Source organism: Heterodontus francisci, chromosome 18, assembly GCF_036365525.1.
Source record: "Heterodontus francisci isolate sHetFra1 chromosome 18, sHetFra1.hap1, whole genome shotgun sequence".
NCBI classification, from domain to species: domain Eukaryota; kingdom Metazoa; phylum Chordata; class Chondrichthyes; order Heterodontiformes; family Heterodontidae; genus Heterodontus; species Heterodontus francisci.
Window position 1 is genome coordinate 65,416,977 of NC_090388.1, and position 20,974 is coordinate 65,437,950.

General features: G+C 44.6%; 1 protein-coding gene across 3 annotated transcripts in view; it reads right to left on the reverse strand.

Annotated features, from left to right (window-relative positions):
* iqub (IQ motif and ubiquitin domain containing) overlaps positions 1 to 20,974 on the reverse strand; it is a 131,989-nt gene that overhangs the window by 75,767 nt on the left and 35,248 nt on the right. For 2 of the 3 annotated variants that reach the window (XM_068050898.1, XM_068050897.1), the window contains exons 6-7: positions 18,882 to 19,016; positions 4,665 to 4,766 (exon numbers count right to left, since the gene is read on the reverse strand). In XM_068050898.1, the coding sequence (XP_067906999.1) occupies positions 4,665 to 4,766; positions 18,882 to 19,016 (237 nt within the window). The remainder of the gene's footprint in view (positions 1 to 4,664; positions 4,767 to 18,881; positions 19,017 to 20,974) is intronic. The other variant, XM_068050899.1, reaches the window with a different exon arrangement.

The following is a 20,974-nucleotide window of genomic DNA, read 5'->3' on the forward strand; positions in this document are numbered from 1 at the left end:
CTGCCAGACCTGCTGAGTATTTCCAGCATTTCTTGTTTTTATTACATTAAATCTGTGCCCTCTCGTTCTTGATCCTTTCATGAGTGGGAACAGTTTCTCTCTATCTACTCTGCCCAGATCCCTCATGATTTTGAATACCTCTATCACCTCTCAGCCTTCTTTTCTACAAGGAAAACAGTCCTAACTTCTCCAATCTATCTTCATAATTGAAATTCCTCATCCTTGGAACCATTCTCGTGAATCTTTTCTGTACTCTCTCCAATGCCTTCACGTCTTTCCTAAAATACGGCGCCCAGAATTGGACGCAATATTCCAGCTGAGACCGAACTCATGTCTTATACAAGTTCAACATAACTTCATAGCTCTTGTACTCTATTCCCCTATTAATAAAGCCCATGATACTATATGCTTTATTAATTGTTCTACCTGTCCTGCCACCTTTAATGATCTATGCACATATACAACTAGGTCCCTCTGCTTCTGCACCCTCTTTAGAATTGTACCCTTTATTTTACATCGTCTCTCCATGTTCTTCCTATCAAAATGAATCACTTCACATTTATCTGCATTGAACTTCATCTGCCACCTGTCTGCCCATTCCACCAACTTGTCTATGTCCTTTTGAAGTTCTACACTATCCTCCTTATAGTTCACAATGCTTCCAAGTTTCGTAACATCTGCAAACTTTGAAATTGTGCCCTGCACACCAAGGTCTAGGTCATTCATATAAATCAGGAAAAGCAAGGGTCCCAACACTGATCCCTGGGGAACTCCACTACAAATCTTCCTCCAGCCTGAAAACATCCATTAACCACTACTCTTTGTTTCCTGTCACTCGGCCAATTTCATATCCATATTGCTACCGTCCCTTTTATTCCATGAGATACAAGTTTGTTCACAAGTCTGTTATGGGGCACTGTATCAAATGCCTTTTGAAAGTCCATGTACACCACATCAACAGCATTACCCTCATCAACCCTCTCTGTTACCTCCTCAAAAAACTCCAGCAAGTTAGTTAAACATGATTTTTCCCTTAACAAATCCATGCTGCCTTTCCTTAATTAACTCGCATCTGTCCATGTGGCAATTGATTTTGTCCCAAATTATTTTGTCTCGAATTTTTCCCACCACCGAAAGTTAAACTGACTGGCCTATAGTTGCTGGGCTTATCTTTACACCCTTTTTTGAACAAGGGTGTAACATTTGCAATTCTCCAGTCCTCTGGCACTACCCCCGAGTCTAAGGAAGACTGAAAAATTATGGCCAGTGCCTCTGTGATTTCCACCGTTACTTCCCTCAGTATCCTTGAATGCATCTCATCTGGTCCTGGTGCTTTATTCACTTTAAGTACAGACAGCCTATCTCATACTTCCTCTTTATCAATTTTAAACCCCTCTAGTGTCTGTTTTACTTCCTTGTTCAACATTGCCTGGATTGTATCTTCTTCCTTGGTAAAGACAGATGCAAAGTATTCATTTAATACCTCAGCTATGTCCTCTGCCTCTATGTGTAAATCCCCCTTCTAGTCCCTAATTGGCCCCCCTCCTCCTTTTACCACCCTTTTACTATTTATATGCCGATAGAAAACTTTGGGATTTCCTTTAATGCTAGCTGCCTGTTTCTTATCATGCTCTCTTTGCTTCGCTTATTTGTTTTTTACTTCCCCTCTGGATCTTCTATATTCAGCCTGGGTTCTCAGGAGTATTTTCTACCTCGCATCCGTCATAAGCATACTTTTTATTTTTTCTGTTAATCTCTACCTCTTTTGTCACCCAGGGAGCTCTGGATTTGTTTGCCCTATTTTTCCCCTTCGAGATTTCCCGAACTATCTCTTCTTTGAAGGCAGCCCATTGTTCATCTAACGGTTTTCCTGCCAGCTTTCGACTCCAATTTATTCGTCGCAGCTCCATTCTTAACCCATTGAAGTTGGCCTTACCCCAGTTAATTATTCTTGCCCTGGATTGCTCTTTGTCCTTTTCCATAGTCAGCCTAAACCTTATGATACAATGATCACTATCCCCTAAATGCTCTCCTACTGATACTTGATCCACTTGGCCCACCTCATTCCCAAGATCCAGGTCTAGCAGTGCCTTCCTTCTTGTAGCAACGTACTGTTGTAGAAAATTTTCCTGAACACACTCTAGGAACTCTTGCCCTTCACTGCCCTTTATACTACTATTATTCCAGTTAATGTTTGGATAATTAAAGTTCCCCCATTAAAACTACACCATAATTTTTGCACCTCTCTGTAATTTCCTTGCAAATTTGTTCCTCCAAGTCCTTCCCACTAGCTGGTGCCTGATCGACAATACCGAGCAATGTAACTGCAACTTTTTTGTTTCTTAGCTCTAGCCAAATTGATTCTGTCCTCGACTCCTCTGGTACATCTTTTTTTCCAGCACTGCAATGCTCTCCTTAATCAATACTGTCAAACTTCCTCCTTTTTCCCTTTCCTATCTTTCCTGAACACCTAGTATCCAGGAATATTTAACACCCAGCCCTGCCCTTCTTTGAGCCAGGTCTCTGTTATAGCCACAACATCATATTTCCACATGGCAATCTGCACCTGTACCTCACCAGTCTTATTAATCACACTCCATGCATTCACATACATGCACATTAACCCTGATTCAGACTTTATTACTTTCTCCCTTACTCTGACCCCACCTAATAACTTACTATTCCCTACTCTAGTGCTATCTATCTCCCCCAGTATTCTGTGCATCTTGGTATTTCTCTCTGATACTTGTTCCTGATTCCCACACCCCTGACAAGTTACCAGTTTTGCTTCCCTCCAATCTGAGCTCCCTCTCAGGTTCCCATCCCCCTAACAATTTTGTTTAAACCCTCCCCAACAGCACTCGCAAATCTCCCTGCGAGGATATTCGTCCCAGTCCTGCTAAGATGCAACCCGTCCATCTTGTACAGGTCCCACTTGTCCCAGAACCAGTCCTAACGTCTCAGAAATCTGATGCCCTCCCTCTTACACCAGTTCTCCAGTCACATGTTAAATCACTCAATTCTCCTATTCCTATGCTCACTTGCACGTGGGACTGGGAGTAATCCTGAGTTTACTGCCTTTGAGGTCCTGCTTTTTAATCTCCTTCCTAGCTCCCTAAAATTTGCTTTCAGGACCTCATCCCCCTTCTTACCTATGTCATTGGTACCAATGTGGACCACGACCTTTGACTGTCAGCCTCCCCCAGAAGAATGTCCTGCAGCCGCTCCATAACATTCTTGACCATGGCACCAGGGAGGCAACACACCATCCTGGAGTCATGTTTACTGCCAAAGAAACGCCTGGCTGTTCCCCTGACTAATGAATCCCCTATCACTATTGCTCTTCCACTCTTCTTCCTCCCCTCCCGTGCATCTGAGCCACCTGTGGTGCCATAGACTTGACTCTGACTGTAGTCCTCTGAGGAACCATCACCCTCACCAGTATCCGAAATGGAAAACCGATTAGCGAGTGAGATCATATCAGGGGACTCCTGCACTACCTACCTGGTTCTTTTAGACAGCCTGGTGATAACCCATTCCCTATCTGCCTGCATGATCCTAACCTGCAGTGTGACCATCTCCCTAAACATGCTAGCCACATAGTCCTCCACCTCATGGATGCACAACAGTGACTCCAGCTGCCGCTCAATTCCGAAACCCAGAGCTCAAGCTTCTACAGCCAATGACACTTCCTGCAGGTGTGTTTGTCTAGGACACATGGTGCATCCATGACTTCCCACATGCCACAGGCTGTACATTCCACTTGGCAGAGCTGCCCTGCCATCCCTTAACTTTACAGACTATTATAAGTAGAATAACTTACCAGTTACTCATCAATCAGCTATTTCCACTGCACAGATGCAAGAAACAAATACTGGAGGGTTACAAATGTAGGGAAAAAAGTAGAAAAATGGAGCACCTCCTCCCCCCCTTCACTGAACTCTCCACTCACCAAACTCAGCTTGCAGTCTGCACTCATCTTGCCCAGAGATTAGTGGACAAGCTGAGGGAGTGCTCGGTAAGAGAGCAAGTCTAGAGCAGGTACAGATGAAGCTGTCCCTCAAGACAATATCGCATCCAGCAATGCTGTTTAAATGACAGTAAATGTGCTGGAAAATAGGCAGGGCCAGCCAGCTGCCACTGAAAGACATCAACCAGCCATCTCATTTGCATCTCCAGTTGGGGAAGCATGTATAAGGAACACGAGGTTAGTTTCTAGAAGATACCTATCAAACTAACATCAGTAAAAATGACCAAATTGGCAACACTACGTATGCAAACTTTTCCCATGAGCAGTCAAACTTACCTGTGATTTCAGTAATTTTTGCAAGACCTGTTCATACAAGCATACCTAAACACTGTTTCATGTTGCAGTAGTTTTAGACTTAGGAAGTTGACCAACATCATATTTTACAGTCGTACAGCTTTTTGCAATGCTCTTCAAGTTTATATTTATTCATTTGAATGGTAATAAAAAGAGGGAAATGGAGGGAAAAACATGTTCCACAATATCAACGCATTCCTAAACAGTGTTTAGGTACACCCACATGAACAATACCAACACAATATATTGCACTCAATTCAAAGACATTAGCTAACAATATTTTATACCAAACAAAACCAATTTGAAAAATGCAGTGTATTTTGTCAGAACTCAACATTACCTGATAGGGTTACACCAGCAAGATTTGGTGGTGCGACCTTTTGCATTGCATCAGCCTTTACTTCCTCTGTTTTCTTCGTTGAATGTTCATCAGTTGGAATACCTGTAAATGTAGAAAGATGTTCAACATCGTCCTGTGCAATTTCAGCGATATTGAAATGCTATTTATTCCTAACAAAATTATTCCAACCACTGATTGAAATGTACAAAAGTTTGAGCGGCCTGAATAGAGTGGAGGTGAAGGGCCTATTTACCTTAGCAGAGAGGTCAGTAACTCGGGGGTATAGATTTAAAGTGATCGGTAGAAAGATTAGAGGGGAGATGAGGAAAAATGTGCTCACCCAGAGTGTGGTGGGGGTCTGGAACTCACTGCCTGAAAGGGTAGTTGAATCAGAAACCCTCAACTAATTCAAAAGGAGTCTGGATATTCACCTCAAGTGCCGTAATCTACAGGTCTACGGACCAAATGCTGGAGGGTGGGATTAGATTGGGTGGATCGTTTTTTGGCCGGTACAGACACGATCAGCCAAATGCCTCTTTCTGTGCCATAAACTTTCTATGATTCTATGAAATAATTCAGTAGCACAGGAAGTTGGTGTACATGCTGTCTCCTGAAGAGCTAGGATATATGTTTGTGCCCAACAAGGCTCACTGAAGAAGTTGCTAAGCAGAAGCCAGGAGGTTTCCCAAACATATTCTACCACTTACAAACAGGCAATTTATCCACCTTAAACACAGAAAATACTGAAAATACTCAGCAGGTCTGGCAACATCTATGGAGACAGAAAGAGAGTTAACGGGCTGAATTTTAAATTGATTGCACAGCTCTCAGCAGCGGCACTGGAAGTGGGTGTCATCGCTGCACAAGTAAAATGCAGCCAGCAGACCGCGATCACATGGCAGCCAGCCAATTAAGGATGGGGAGGCATGGGACCTGTGCAATCAAGGGCCTAAGGTGGGGAAGGGGACACCAATGATGCAGTCATTTAATGCAATAGCAGGTGCTGGCGCCATATTTAATAGGCTGCCAGCCATGCAATCACTCCTGCCTGGATGGAAAGATAAACTTTCTGAGTGCCTTCTGTTCCCCCTGGACCTTGTCTTCTGCCTGTGCTGCACCCTGGACCTTGGTTGCTGCCTGTTCTGCCCCCTGGACCCTGGCTGCTGCCTGTGCTGCCCCCTGGACCATGGCTGCTGCCTGTGCTGCCCCCTGGACCTTGGCTGCTGCCTGTGCTGGCCCCTGGAACTTGGCTGCTGCCTGTGCTGGCCCCTGGAATGGCTGCTGCCTGTGCTGCCCCCTGGACCTTGGCTGCTGCCTGTGCTGGCCCCTGGAACTTGGCTGCTGCCTGTGCTGCCCCCTGGACCTTGGCTGCTGCCTGTGCTGCCCCCTGGACCTTGGCTGCTGCCTGTGCTGCCCCCTGGACCCTGGCTGCTGCCTGTGCTGCCCCCTGGACCCTGGCTGCTGCCTGTGCTGCCCCCTGGACCCTGACTGCTGCCTGTGCTGCCCCCTGGAACTTGTCTGCTGTGTGTACTGCTTAATAGGCAAGCTGCTGATCAAGGACCTTCAGTGACCATGGCTGAAGGAAGACCCCAGGTAGCCCCAAAGTTTAGCAATGCCTCCCTGCAGGTTTGCCTCCAGGCTGCAAGGAAAAGGCAGGAGGTCCTCTTCCTCAGGGACAGGAGGAGGAGATCTGCCCGCCTGGCCAAGGAAGCCTGGACGGAGATTGCGGAGGAGGTCAGCAGCTGTGGGGTCACCCCCAGGACATGGATCCAGTGCAGGAAGCGGGTCAAAGACCTCATCTGGTCTGCTAAAGTGAGAACTCCACACACTTTGGGCCCTTTGGGCATTTTATGTGGCTCAGTGAGAAGGGACAGTTTGATTTTAAGGCAGTGGCAGCCAGTCATGTTTGTTGTGGAAAGGCAGCCTATGGCTGGGCTGCATCTCGGTGAGGAGCGCATGACAGTCATTGCTAAACCCCACACAGTCCCTTGAGAGGGTCTGCATGCAAGAAGCATATGTGTGACCCCATCATGGCCGCTGCACTATCCCTGTCATAGGTCTGGGGTTGGGCCAATTGGAAGACTAACTTTATTTATATTTGTGTCTGCAGAAGAAGATAGCCCAAAATAGGAAGAAGCATGCCAAGAACGGTAGTGGAGTGCCTTATCTCCATGTCCTCAGCCCAATGGAGGAGGCGACTATGGAACTGGCAGGGCAGCAAGGCGGCTGCGCCATAGCTGATGCTGAGGCAGGGGCACCTACCCAAGAGAGTGTGAGTGAGCATCAGGGGACAAGGGTGTATCTGGTATTAATGAGCTATGCTGTGCATGTGATCACCACTGCATCAATGGAGCTGCACAGTAGGGGTGGTTAGAATGCCACAATGGGCAGACCCTAACCCTTCAATGTCTATGTTTTCCCATGCAGGTCAAGTTGAATGACAAGAGCAAGGAGCTGAAGAGACTGGGGGACAGCCAAGCACCTCTGAGGAGGAGGATGGAACTTCAGAGGGTGCACTGTCACATCATTTCCCTACACCCTCCAGCAGGACTGATACTCTCACATCAGTGGGTATCCATTCACATTAGATTCGGGCACACAACCTAGTTAGCAAATTGCAGGCGCGCCCAGGCAGCTGACGGAGGCTATGATAGGCCAGGGCATTGCAGTTGGAGGACTGTGGGAGGTCAGGCCCGTGCTGAGCTCCAGGCTGATAACATGTCTCTGGTGTCGGTAGCAACATGGAAAATGCTGCAGCGAGAGGTGAGGCAACATCTGACAGAATGGACAGAGGCTATGCGTCCCCAAGCACGGATGATGGAGGAGTCCATCCAGACCTCGAGTGCTGCACTATCTCTGCTGGTTGAGCATCTGGCCTCCTCCAGTAAGAGATTGGCGAATCACATGGAGAACAAGATCCAGCAGACCAATCAGCGGCTGCCGGAGACGCACGCAGACCTGCACTCCATGCAGTAGTGGCAAGAGTCTCCACCGGGTCCACGTCCCTCTCAGGTCAGCAGGGCAACACAAGCATGCCTTATAAGGAACGAGGAGTAGCTTCCTCTTGCATCTGGGGACTCCTCTCAGGGTGCTCCTGGCGTGGGCAGTTGCTCCAAAGCCCCTCTAGCAGTGACGCCGGTGCCTCTATTATCCCACTGACAGAGGGGGTCCCTGCACCTATGCAGGAGACCCTCAGAGTGCCGGGGCCCTCCAGGCCTCAGGCAGCCAGAGGATGGTTGCCAAGGTCCTCCCAAGCCAGGGGGCAGCAAGGTCTGCAGCCTGCCTCCGCCTCAGCTGACAGCATGGACGGAGCACCCTGGAACGATTTAAAAAGAGCGCCTAGATGCACTAAGGGGATAATGGACAAAGGTACAGTCGAGGTAGGTAGCAGTGCGTTTGGTGTGATGCAGAATAAACAAATGCTGTTCACTCACTAAATCTCTTTTCTGTTGTTGATGCGCTTTGGGACTTCACTTCAACCCTTCCTCCCAAAGGGCTGGAAGAGGGGAACCAAGCCCCAAGCACTTCGGCCTTGCCACTTTGCAATGTACACCTGAGGACAGCAATGCAGAAGGAAGGAGGCAAAAACAGGGCTACTTAAAGGCAAGGCTTTATTGTTGAAGTTCCAAAAGCTGGTAAAGCTCAAAAGAAACATGAATGTATAAGGGCGCCTCATGTGTCCCTTTCGTGTATCTCATGGCGCCTTTCCTGCTGTCTCTGGGCCCTTCATCTGGCACTCTCTGGGCAGTATCATCCTCATCATCAGAGGAAGCATTAGGCTCCACGACATCTTCACTGGTCAATGCCTCCCCCCTCTGCAGCACCAGATTGTGCAGTGCATAACACACTACCATGATATGGGAGACCCGCACCGGGGCATACTGAAGGGATCCATTGGGTCGATACAGGCACCTGAATCCCATCTTCAGGAGACCAATGGCCTGCTCAATGGTCACTTGGATTGAACCGTGGCAAGTGTTGTACCTCTCCCATACATAAGTGCACGGGTTGCTCACAGACGGTAGAGGCCATCTGCCGCAGCCATTTCATACGTCGCAGCAGGATAGGCAGTAGCCAGCCTTCACTTCACCTACAGGCACAGGAGAGAACAAAGTAGTAGCACCCGGAAGCATTCATGTAAATCCACCTAGATTGCAATTGGGGTCTCAAAGGGTGATTGTTTTATGCTTTATTTAACTAAATTACTGGAACAAAGCAGTGGAAGCATTTGCCAATTTAAAGGTCTAAAAAGGAATTACATAATGGTTCATCTGTTCATTACGGTACCGGTGGCTCATCACCAAATGGTGAGCACTTGAGATGGAGGGAATGAAAGGAATGGTGAACGTAGCCCTTGGATTAATGTAATGACAATGCCAGTGAGATGGTAAGGGCATTTAATGAAAGAACACTAAGGCTATATCTGGGGGACAGCGAGTTGTTTCCAAGGACGTTTAATAGTCTCTCAGGAATCATAGAAAGTTTCAGGCACATAGAAACATAGAAAATAGGAGCAGGAGTAGGCCATCCGGCCCTTCGAGCCTGTTCCGCCAGTCATTATGATCATGGCTGATCATCAAACTCAGTAGCCTGTTCCGGTTTTCGCCCCATACCCTTTGATCCCATTAGACCCAGAAAGAGGTCACTCGGCCGATCGTGTCTGTGCCAGCTGAAAAACGATCCACCTTTCCTAATCCCAACTTCCAGAATTTGGTCAATAGCCCTGCAGATTACGGCACTTGGGGTGTATATCCAGACTCCTTTTGAATGAGTTGAGGGTTTCTGCCTCAACTACCCTTCCAGGCAGTGAGTTTCAGACCTCCACCACCCTCTGGGTGAAAAAGATTTTCCTCATCACCCCTCTAATTTTTTTACCAATCATTTTAAGTCTATGCCCCCTCATCACTGACCTCTCTGCTAAGGTGAGCAGACCCCTCACCTCCACTCTATTCAAAATCTCCACTCAAAATTTTGTACATTTCAATCAGATCTGCTCTCAGCCTTCTCTGTTCCAAGGAGAACAACCCCAGCCTATCCAATCTTTCCCCATTGCTGCATTTTTCCAGTCCTGGCAACATCCTCATAAATCTCCTCTGTACCCTCTCTAGTGCAATTACATCCTTTCTGTAGTGAGGTGGCCAGAAGTGCACACAGTACTCAAATTGTGGCCTAACCAATGAGTAATACAGTTCCAGCATAACATCCCTGCTCTTATATTCTGTACCTCAGCTAATAAAGGAAAGGATTCCAAATGCCTTCTTCACCATCTTATCGACCTGTCCTTATCTTCAGGGATCCGTGAACATTCACTCCATGGTCCCTCACTTCCTCTCCGCTTCTCAGTATTTTCCCATTAATCATGTATTCCTTTGCCTTGTTTGACCTCCCCAAATGCTTCACCTCACACATCTCCATTTGCCACTTTTCTGCCCATCTGACCAGACCATCAATATCTTCCTGCAGCCTACAGTTATCCTCCTCACTATCTACCACATGGTCAATCTTGTGTCATCTGCAAGCTTCTTGATCATGCCCCCTCCATTTATGTCCAAATTATTTATATCACAAAAAGCAGGGGACCCAGTACTGAGCCTTGCAGAATGCCACTGGAAACAGCCTTCCAGTCACTAAAACACTCGTCAACAAGTGCTGGAAAATGGGATTAGAATAGATAGGTGCTCGGTGGCTGGCACGGACACGATAGGCCAAAGGGCCTGTTTCTGTGTTGTATAACTCGATGACTCTGAGTCTATGACTCTAATTACTCTTTGTTTCCTGCCATTGAGCCTATTTTGTACAAGAAGAAATGTGCTTATGAGTAAGTTGCATGGCTCTGGGGCATGTACATCAATGCCCATTAGCAATGGACCCACAGGTGCAATCCCATTATCCGCATGGTCTCCAACTCTTCCTCAGAGGAAGAGGCAACATTCTCTAATGCTCCTCTCCTCTGGAGCACCAGGTTGAGCAGAGCACAGCATATCACCATGATAAGTGAAACCCTTGATGGGGTATATTACAGGGCTCTCTCAGATCTATCAAGGCAGCTGACCCTCATTTTCAGGCAGCGTATGGTATGCTCAATGGTTGCCCTGTAGTCATATGGCAGCGGTTGTACGTGGCCTCTACCTCTGTATTGGGGTTCCACACAGGTGTAAGCAGCCATGTATTTACTGCATTCCCTTTGTCACCCATATCCATCTACGATGACGTTCAGGCAGCCTGAAAAACTGAGGCACCTGGGACTGTCTCAGGATGTACAAGTTGTGGCAGCTTCCTGGGAACCATGCACACACCTGCAGGACCCTCATGCAGTGGTCGCAGACTAATTGAACATTCAGTGAGCAGAATCCCTTCCTGTTGACGAGGGCATCTGGTTGCTCTGCGGGTGCCTTGACAGCCACATGTATGCTGTTGATTACCCCCTGTACCTGAGGGAATCCAGCAATAGCCTGGAATTTTATCACCCTCTCAGCCTGACTGGTTTTATCAGTGTGATACCTGATGTATTGCCCTTACATCCGTCACCTGCTTGATGCAGTGATGGGCCGCTGACTGCAACATCCCACAGATGTCTCCAGACGATCCGTGGAATGATCCTGAGGTATAAAAGTTGAGTTCCATGATTACCTTCACTGCCACAGGCAATAGGCAGGATCACATCCCATTTGCCTCAATTCATTCTGCAGAGGTCTCCTCCCACCTGCCTGGACAGACACAGTCTTCGGAGACACTGGTGATCCGACACGTCCATGAAGCAGAGCCTCTGTCTGTAAATCCTTTCAACTGGGTAGCACCTTCTGTGAACATTAGCCTGCATTCTTGGCCCTATGCACCCTCCTTGTCAGTGTCCCCTCGCACCCTTATGAGGCTGCTACTCCTCTAACTGTTGCACTCCGCTCCATGTGGCTGAACATGTATTTCACTCCCACTCTCCTCCTCACTGCACGTGTACATACCATCCATTGAGACTTTTAGCCCTTAAGGCTCAAAGCCTCTCGCTCCCATAGTGCTGCCTTAAAGAGGTGAAGTGGACCTGGGAGAAATCCTTCCAGTAAGTGCCCACCGACATGGACTCCCACTGTGCACGCTCTCAAAATTCACATTCCCTTGCTTCAATGAATCTCAGTCTTCTTGTCTGACAATGCAGCTGTTCTCAATGGCTTCCACCTCTAGCCACCACTCATCTGCCACTAAACACTCGCCTCCTTTTAGCAGTTGAACTGCTGACACTCTGTGGAATTTGTGCGCCCACAGCAAAATTTAAAATTCACCTCAAAATTTCGGATAATTGGCTACTTAACAGCCTCAATTGCTTGCCCACTGCCATTATGCACAATCACAATCTTGCTGCCCAACCACCTCCGGGAAATTAACTGACAGTGGGAAAACATCTGTTCTGACACATCCCCCCACCACTTTATCAGCCCTTGTCCAGCCTCCAAGCCTGTCACCATGGGAATGGTAAAATTCTACCTGTTAACTCTGTTTCTCTCTCCACAGATGCTGCCAGATCTACTGAGTACTTCCAGCATTTTCTGTTTTTATTTCAGATTTCCAGCATCTGCAGTATTTTACTTTTGAATTTATCTACTTTGTTAGGCTCTTATTCAGTCTTTGAATCATTTCTTTCAGCATTCAACAATAATTATACCGTCAGCTGTTTGACATGTGCATTAACATTTTTCTTGATTAGCCTTTTAAGTTGATGTAATTTCAGGTACAGGAAGTTACCCAACATTATATTCCACAGCAGCAGGACTTTCTACTGTACCCTATTAATTTACATTGAGTTCTTCAGGTGTCAACATTCGAAGGGAAAAATAGAGAAATGCCAATGAAATAAAAGGGATTTGTAGAAATACAAGATTGCTGGAATTAAAACAGTTTTTAAAAATTCATTGAGAGCAACAAAGGTATTTAGTCAATCAGCAAATTACCATGGAATTACAGTACATGCCTACAATTCTAGACTAGCTCCCCATACTATCAGGTATTTTCCCAGAGCAAAGAAATACTTGGTGTTACTCCTGAACACACACTTGCCCATCTTTTAGCAGCTGGCTATTAAGCAGAATGGGTAAAGACCTGGAAATACGTCATCCAGCCAGAGATAGGTACACCAAATGAAAGCAACAGGAGAAATTACAGAGCACTGTGTAAAAACATTAATGGAGAAAAATTAGTTCCACAATATATTTGGGAACCTTATCACATAGAACCATAGAAATTTACAACACGGAAGGAGGCCATTCGGTCCATTGTGTGCGTGCTGGCCGACAAGTAGCCATCCAGGCTAATCCCACTTTGCAGCTCCTGGTCCATAGCCTTCAAGTTACGGCTATTCAAGTGCATATCCAAGTACTTCTTAAATGTTATGAGGATTTCTGCCTCTACCACCCTTTCAGGCAGTGTGTTTTAGATCCCCACCACCATCTGGGTGAAAAAAACGCCCACCTCTTACCCTAAATCTTTGCGTCCTGGTTATGGACCCCTCAACTAAGGGGAATAGAGCCTCCCTATCCACTCTATTTAGACCCCTTCACTTCAATTAGTTCTCCCCTCAGCCTCCTCTGTTCCAAAGTAAAAAACCCTAGCCTATCCAATCTTTCCTCAGAACAAAAATTTTCCGGTCCAGGCAACATCCTCGTAAATCCTCTGTACTGTCTCTACTGCAATTACATATTGCCTATAGTGCGGTGAACAGAACTGCACACAGTACTCCAGCTGTGGCCTAACTAGTGTTTCATACAGTTCCAGCATAACATCCCAGCTCTTATATTCTATGCCTTGGTAATAAAGGCAAGTATCCTGTATGCCTTCTTGAACCCTTAACTAGTCAGTCTTTAACCAATTTCAACTTTTTTTGACACGTGAAGCAGAAAACATTTGCATCTGTAATATCACAATGCATGTTGAAGAGTCTCGATAATGACTACAACTATGTTATTAACAAAATGGATACATTGCATACAATAATTGCAATATTTGCAATTACACAAACTGTAAAATACATTTTGCATGAACTATTATACATTTCAAACTTTAAAAATATTTTTACTTCATGATGTCATGAAGATTTTGCAGTGGACAGTTGTCCACAAATACTATAAATGATTAACAAAGAAAATAGCTTGACAGCATTGCGTAATCATGGAAAAATATTACATTAATTTCAGAATGCCAATGAGAACATGAAAGTGTTGTTCCTGAAATGTGTAAATAATAGTTGGCTGTCATAATTGTGCCGTGTTAGTCTCTTGCTTTCTTGAGGTTAAATGATATTCAAAACAAAAACTGATTTACCCTTTTATTTTAAGGAGTGGAATGTGGCTCTAAATTTTTTTTTACTAATTTCTCTCCTGGTCTCTAATGCTAATAAAATATAAAAAGCAAGAATAAACCATTTTTAAAATCAGCAACAAGAACAGAGTGCTGCTGGTCGGCGCAGTGTGTGAAGAAGGGAGTTTGGTAAGTGAATGGATTTTATGGGTTAATCTAAAGTCTAGTTTTTGTTTTATTTACATTTAGCAATTAATTGAAATTACTGTTTAAGTTAAGAGCTAAGTTAGGTTTCTTATAGTTTTAAACAGGGATCTACAAGCTCTCTCAGAGTTTCTGTAACTAGTTAATTAGGTAACTAGCTTAAACTGGTTTCTGAGCTCTTGCAGAGCTGGCACAGCATTGTTTTCAGGGAGCATAAATTCAGGGGACTCTCAGTGCTACTTGTCTGAATTGAGTGCTGCTGGAGGGCACAGAGTGTGAAGAAGGGGGTTTGGTAGGTGAGGGAGTTTGGTAAGGAGGGGACCTATAAATAAAGAAAAAAATAAATTTGTCTGCACTGAAAGCTGCTTTGAGTGCACAGGGTGTAAAGTGGGAATTTGGTGCATGAGGGAATTCAGTGAGGGAGGGGCTCCTTTCTTTTTATACCTTTTTTCAGCATTCAGTAGCTGTCTCGCTCTTCGGTACAGGGGAAGAAGCTGATTGGTGAGCAACTGGTAAGTTATTCTACTTCTAATTGTAATATATAGTTTTAAAGTTACAGTATGGCAGGCCAGCTCAGCCAAGTAGACTGTACATCCTGCAGTATGTGGGAAGTCATAGATGCACCATGTGTCCTAGATGAACACATCTGCAGGAAGTGTCACCGGCTGCAGAAACTTGAGCTCCAGGTTCCGGAACTCGAGCGGTGGCTGAAGTCACTGTTGTGCATCCGCGAGGTGGAGGACTACATGGATAGCAAGTTTAGGGAGATGGTCACACACAGGTTAGGAGCATGCAGGCACAGAGGGAATGGGTGACCACTAGGCAGTCTAAGAGAACCAGGCAGGTAGTGCAAGAGTCCCCTGAATCTATCTTGCTTGCTAATCGGTTTTCCATTTTGGATACTGCTGAGGGCAATGGTTCCTCAGGGCAGTGCAGTCAGAGCAAAGTCCGTGGCACCCCGGATGGCTCAGCTGCACAGGAGGGGAGGAAGAAGAGTGGAAGAGCAATAGTGATAGGGGATTCGATAGTCAGGGGATCAGACAGGTGTTTCTTGAGCAGTAAACGTGATTCCTGGATGGTGTGTTGCCTCCCTGGTGCCAGGACAAAGGATGTCATGGAGTGGCTGCAGGACATCCTTCTGGGGGAGGGTGAACAGCCAGAGGTCATGGTCCACATTGGTATCAGGGGAAGGTACCGGACATAGGTATGAAGAGGGATGAGGTCCTGAAAGCAGATTTTAGGGAGTTAGGGAAGGAAATTCAAAAGCAGGACCTCAAGAGCAGTAATCTCAGGATTACTCCCAATGTCAAATGCTAGTGAGCATAGGAATAGGAGGACTGATTGATTATGTGGCTGGAGAATTGGTGTAGGAGGGAGGGCATCAGATTTCTGAGGCATCAGAGCCAGTTCTGGGGCAGGTGGAACCTGTACAAGATAGATGGGCTACACCTTAACAGGACCGGAGCTAATATCCTCGCAGGGAGATTTGCTAGAGCAGTTGGGGAGGGATTAAACTAGCTTGTCATGGGGATGGGAACCTAAGGGATAGCTCAAATTAGAAGGAAGTAAAGCTGGTAACAGGAGGTCGAAAAGTAGCAAGCAACATTAGAAGGCAGGCAAAACAAAGGCGAGCATCAACTAGGCTTAGAATGCAGAATAATGTCAAGAGGACAAGATTAAGGGTACTCTACCTGATAGCACACAGCATTTGCAACAAGATAGATGATTTAAAGGCACAAATAGAGGTAAAGGGATATGATCTAATTGCCATTATGGAAACGTGGCTACAGGGTAACCAAGACTGGAAACTGAATATTCATTGATATTCGACATTTAGGAAGGACAGGCAAAAAGGAAAAGGAGGTGATGTTGCGCTGATAATAAGGGATGGGATCAGTACATCAGTAAGGGAGGATCTCAGATCGGAAGCACAAAATATGGAATCTGTTTGGGTGGAGCTAAGATACAGCAAGGGGAAGAAAACATTGGTAGGAGTTGTTTATAGGCCACCAAACAATAGTGGTAGCGTGGGACATGGTATTAATCAGGAGATTAGGAGATTAGAGAAGCATGTAGCATGGGTAATACAATAATCATGGGCGACTTCAATCTGCACATAGACTGGGTAAACCGAATGAGCATTAATGCTGTGGAGGACGAGTTTCTGGAGTGTGTTAGGGATAGTTTTCTAGAGCAGAATGCTGAGGAACTGACTAAAGAACAGGCTATGTTAGATTCCAGTATTATGTAATGAGAAAGGGCTAATTAATAATCTTGTTGTAAAAGATCCTTGAGGGATGAGTGGCCATAATATGATAGAATTTTACATTATGTTTGATAGTGAGGTAGTTCAATCGGAAGCCAGGGTGATGAATTTGAACAAAGGAAATTATGAAGGTATGAGGGGCAAATTGGTTGAGGTGGATTGGGATTAAAAGGTATGACAGTATATAGATAATGGACAGTCTTTAAAGAATTTTTACATAGTTTATAACAACTATACATTCCTTCAAGGCACAAAAACCCCAAAAGTAAAGGCAGTCAACCGTGGATAACAAAGGAAGTTAAGGACTGTATAAGATTAAAAGAAAAGGCCTATAAAGTTGCCAGAAACAGTAGTAAACCTGACAATTGGGAGGATATTAGAATTCAGCAAAGGAGGACCAAGAAACTGTTAAAGAATGGAAGAACAGAATATGAATGTAAACTAGCAAAAAACATAAAAACAGACTGTCAAAGCTTCTATAGGTATGTAAAAAGGAAACGTTTGGCTAAGACAAATGTGAGTCCATTATAGGCAGAGTCAGGAGAATTTATAATGGAGAATACAGAGATGGCAGAGAAGCTAAATGATTACTTTGTGTCTGTCTTCACTGAGGAAGATACAATAAATCTCCCAGAATTAGAGAGCTAAGGGACTAGGAAGAATGAGGAATTGAAGGAAATTAGTATTAGTAAGAAGGTTGTATTGGAGAAATTAATGGGGCTGACGGTTGATAAGTCCCCAGGACCTGATATTCTACATCCCAGAGTGTTGAAAGACATAGCTATGGAGATAGTGGATGAATCAGTGATCATCTTCCAAAATCCTACAGATTCTGGAACGGTTCCTGCAGATTGGAAGGTAGCAAATGTCATCCCACTATATGAGAAGGGAGGGAGAGAGAAAACAGGGAACTACAGACCTGTAAACCTCACATCAGTAGTAGGGAAAATGTTAGAATCCATTCTAAAGGATGTGATAAATGGACACTTGGATAATAATGATTTGACTATAGTCAACATAGATTTATGAATGGAAAATCATGTTTGACGGACCTGTAGGAGTTTTTTGAGGATGTTAAGAACAGAATTGATAAAGGGGTGTCAGTGGATGTAGCATACTTGCATTTTCAGAAGGCTTTTGATAAAGTCTCCCATAGGAGGTTGGTTAGCAAAATTAAAGCACATGGGATAGGAGGAATATACTGGCATGGGTTAAGGATGGGTTAACAAGCAGAAAACAGAGTGAAGGTATAAAAGGTAATTCTTGCATTGGCAGGCTGTAACTAGTGGGGTACCGCAAGGATCAGTACTTGGGCCCCTGCTGTTCACGATACATATCAACGATTTGGATGTTGGGGCCAAATGTAATATTTCCAAGTTCACGGATGACAGAAAACTAGGTGGGAATGTGTGTTATGAGGAAGATGCAAAGTGGCTTCAAGGGGATTTGGACAGACTTAGTGAGTAGGCAAGAACCTGGTAGATGGAATATAATATGGCAAAATGTGAGGTGATCCATTTTGGTAGGAGGAATAGATGTGCAGAGTATTTCTTAAATGGTAAGAGATTAGCAAGTGTAGATATACAAAAGGACCTGGGTGTCCTTGTCAATATATCACTAAAAGCTAATATGCAGGTGTAGCAAGCAATTAAGAAGGCTAATGGTATGTTAGCCTTTTACGCAAGAGGATTTGAGCAAAGGACTAGTGAAGTCTTGCTTCAAATGTATAGAACCTTGGTTAGACCGCACCTGGAGTACTGAGTGCAGTTTTAGTCCCCTTACATGGCAAGGATATTCTTGTCATAGAGGGAATACAACGAAGCTTCCACAGGCTTCTTCCCGGGATGGCGGGACTGTCCAATGAAGAGATACTGGGAGTAACTGGGCCTGTATTCTCTAAAGTCTCGAAGAATGAGAGGTCATCTCAGTGAAACCTACAAAATACTTAAAGGGATAGACAGGGTAGATGCAGCTCAGACGTTTCTCCTGGTTGGGGAGTCTAGAATAAGGGGACACAATTTCAAAATAAGGGGGAAGCCACTTAGGACACAGATGAGAAGAAATTTCTTGACTCAGAGGATTGTGAATCTATGGAATTCTCTACCCCAGAGGGCTGTGGAAACTCAGTCACTGAGTATGTTTAAAGCACAGATTGACAGATCTGTAAATACCAATGACATAAAGGGGAGGGGGATAGTGTGGGAAAAACGCATTAAAGTGGATGATCAGCCATGATCGTATTGAATGACAGAGCAGGCTCGATGTGCTGAATGGCCCACTCCTGCTCCTATGCTCCTAACTGATTTTAAAGATCTTTAAAAATATTACACACAATACAAAGACACTAGCATGTGGCCTTACCTATTAAAATGTCAGCAGTAATTTGAAAGATAATGAGTAACTTGAAAATTGAATTTTTGTGGACATGAAAACCAAGTTGCATTCTGTGAAAATGTCCACATTACCTGGTTTGATAATATCAGCATGATCTGCTGACTCTGCCTCTTGTGTTGTAACATCCTTTTCTCCCACTGTTTCATCTGTTGTGACTTCATCAGTTGAAACTTCCCCTACATCATGGCCTACAATTTCAGAATCCTCTACTCCAAGTGATTGAGAAAAAAAGGTTGGAGTAAAAACAGAATTAATGCTTAGCTTTGAAAACCTTTGAGATCAAACATGGTCTAACCAAATAAAACCAGGGTGATTGATTGTCATGCTGGGTTGCTGTGCACATTGTCACAGAAACTGACAGGATTACATATTTTCCTATTGAGTTGTAGGATGCCGATTTGCCTATTAGGCATTCCCCCAAATAAACTATGAGCAAATGAGTCAGCTTGATCCAATTTGGTGCACATTTTACCTGCTAGATGCAAAAAGGGAGCAAGTCACCTTGCTGCCATGTCATTTGAGAGATATGGCATCTCCAGGAATTCCCCTCTTCTCTTACCACTCCTTACTGGTACCGCCTAATTCCATCCCCCTCAAATCTGCCCTGTTCCTCCCTTTAACCTGCTTCAAAAATTGTTTGCTTTCGAAGGGGGATGTGGGGCTGGACAGGGTGCGGTGGGGGGGGGGGGGGGGGTGGGTGGTGGTGGTGGGGGTAATAACATCAATCTAAAAGATACCTATCATACAGAGGATTAGGGTGCACAGTGGATTGGTATACACACACGCACATTGATTTGCTTACTAGTTTCCTTGCCAGCCTCCAAACCTGCAGTCTTCATAAATTTCAGCAAATCCAGAACTTCCCAGCTTGTGTGTCTCATACACCCATTACTCTCATGTCATCAAAGGCAGTCTCTGATTCTACAATTTCAGAATCTTCTACTCCATCAGATTAATTTGAGAATAGTCAGCATCCTTGTACTCATATTAAATCACATTAGCTCTGTTCCTCTTAACCTTAAACTTTTCCAGCTATATATTCCTGCCATATCTTCTTCTCTGTTGACTTAGGGTTACTTCCTGTTCTCTGTCCAACATTTCCACCAAGGGACACTGATTTTTCAGTCATAATTACCTTGCCCTCTAGAATTCTCATTAAAAAATGTTGCTATCTTGCTACCTATGTGAAAAGGCCCCTTAAAATCCATCTCTTCAAACAAGCCTGAAATCTATTCCTGCCTCATCTCAAACAAAAATAATTGAATGACAGCAGCAAAATCAATTGACAATTGATTGCACAGTCATCTCTACTCTGTGACATAGATTTGAGCACATAATTATACACGAGCTGCTCGAGTCGACCAGAACTTTGGGTGGGAGGAAGCATCGGTGGAGAAGCCTTTGACTTAACATAAATTATGTGAGCTACTCTGAGGTGCACTTGTGCATTTACTGCTGTTAGTTACTACGTACTAAGGACGAGACCTGGAAACCACACACCTATCCAGTGTCAAATGGGTGTGATGCAAGACATCTGGGCTCTAAAAGAATTTCGTTGGAGAAATTACAAAACTGTGAGAAAATATTAATGATAACAAATTCCACGACAACACAACATTTTGAATCCGTTATAAACCTCCTACCACATACCCAAAATCTTTGTTCCCCGGTTATGGACCTCTCAACCCAGGGAATAGTGCCTCCCTATCCACTCTATTTAGACCACTCATAATTTTATACATTTCAATTAGGTCTCCCCTCCTCTGTTCCAAAGTAAAAACCCTAGCCTATACAATCTATCCTCAGAACAGAAATCTTCCAGTCCAGATAACATCCTCATAAATCTCATCTGTACTCTCTTTAATGCAGTCACATCTTTCCTTTAGTGTGGTGATCAGAAGTACACACAGTACTCCAGCTGTGGCCTAACTAGTGTTTTATATAGTTCCAGCATAACCTCCCAGCTTGTATAGTCTATGCCTCGGCTAACAAAGGCAAGTATCCTGTATGCCTTCTTGATCACCTTAACTATTCAGTTTTTAACCCATTTCCACTGATAATGTTCAACTTTTTATGATGGTGAAGCAGTAAAAACATTTGCATCTGTAATATCACAATGCATGTTGAAGAGTCTTGATAATGACTACAACTATATTAACAAAAT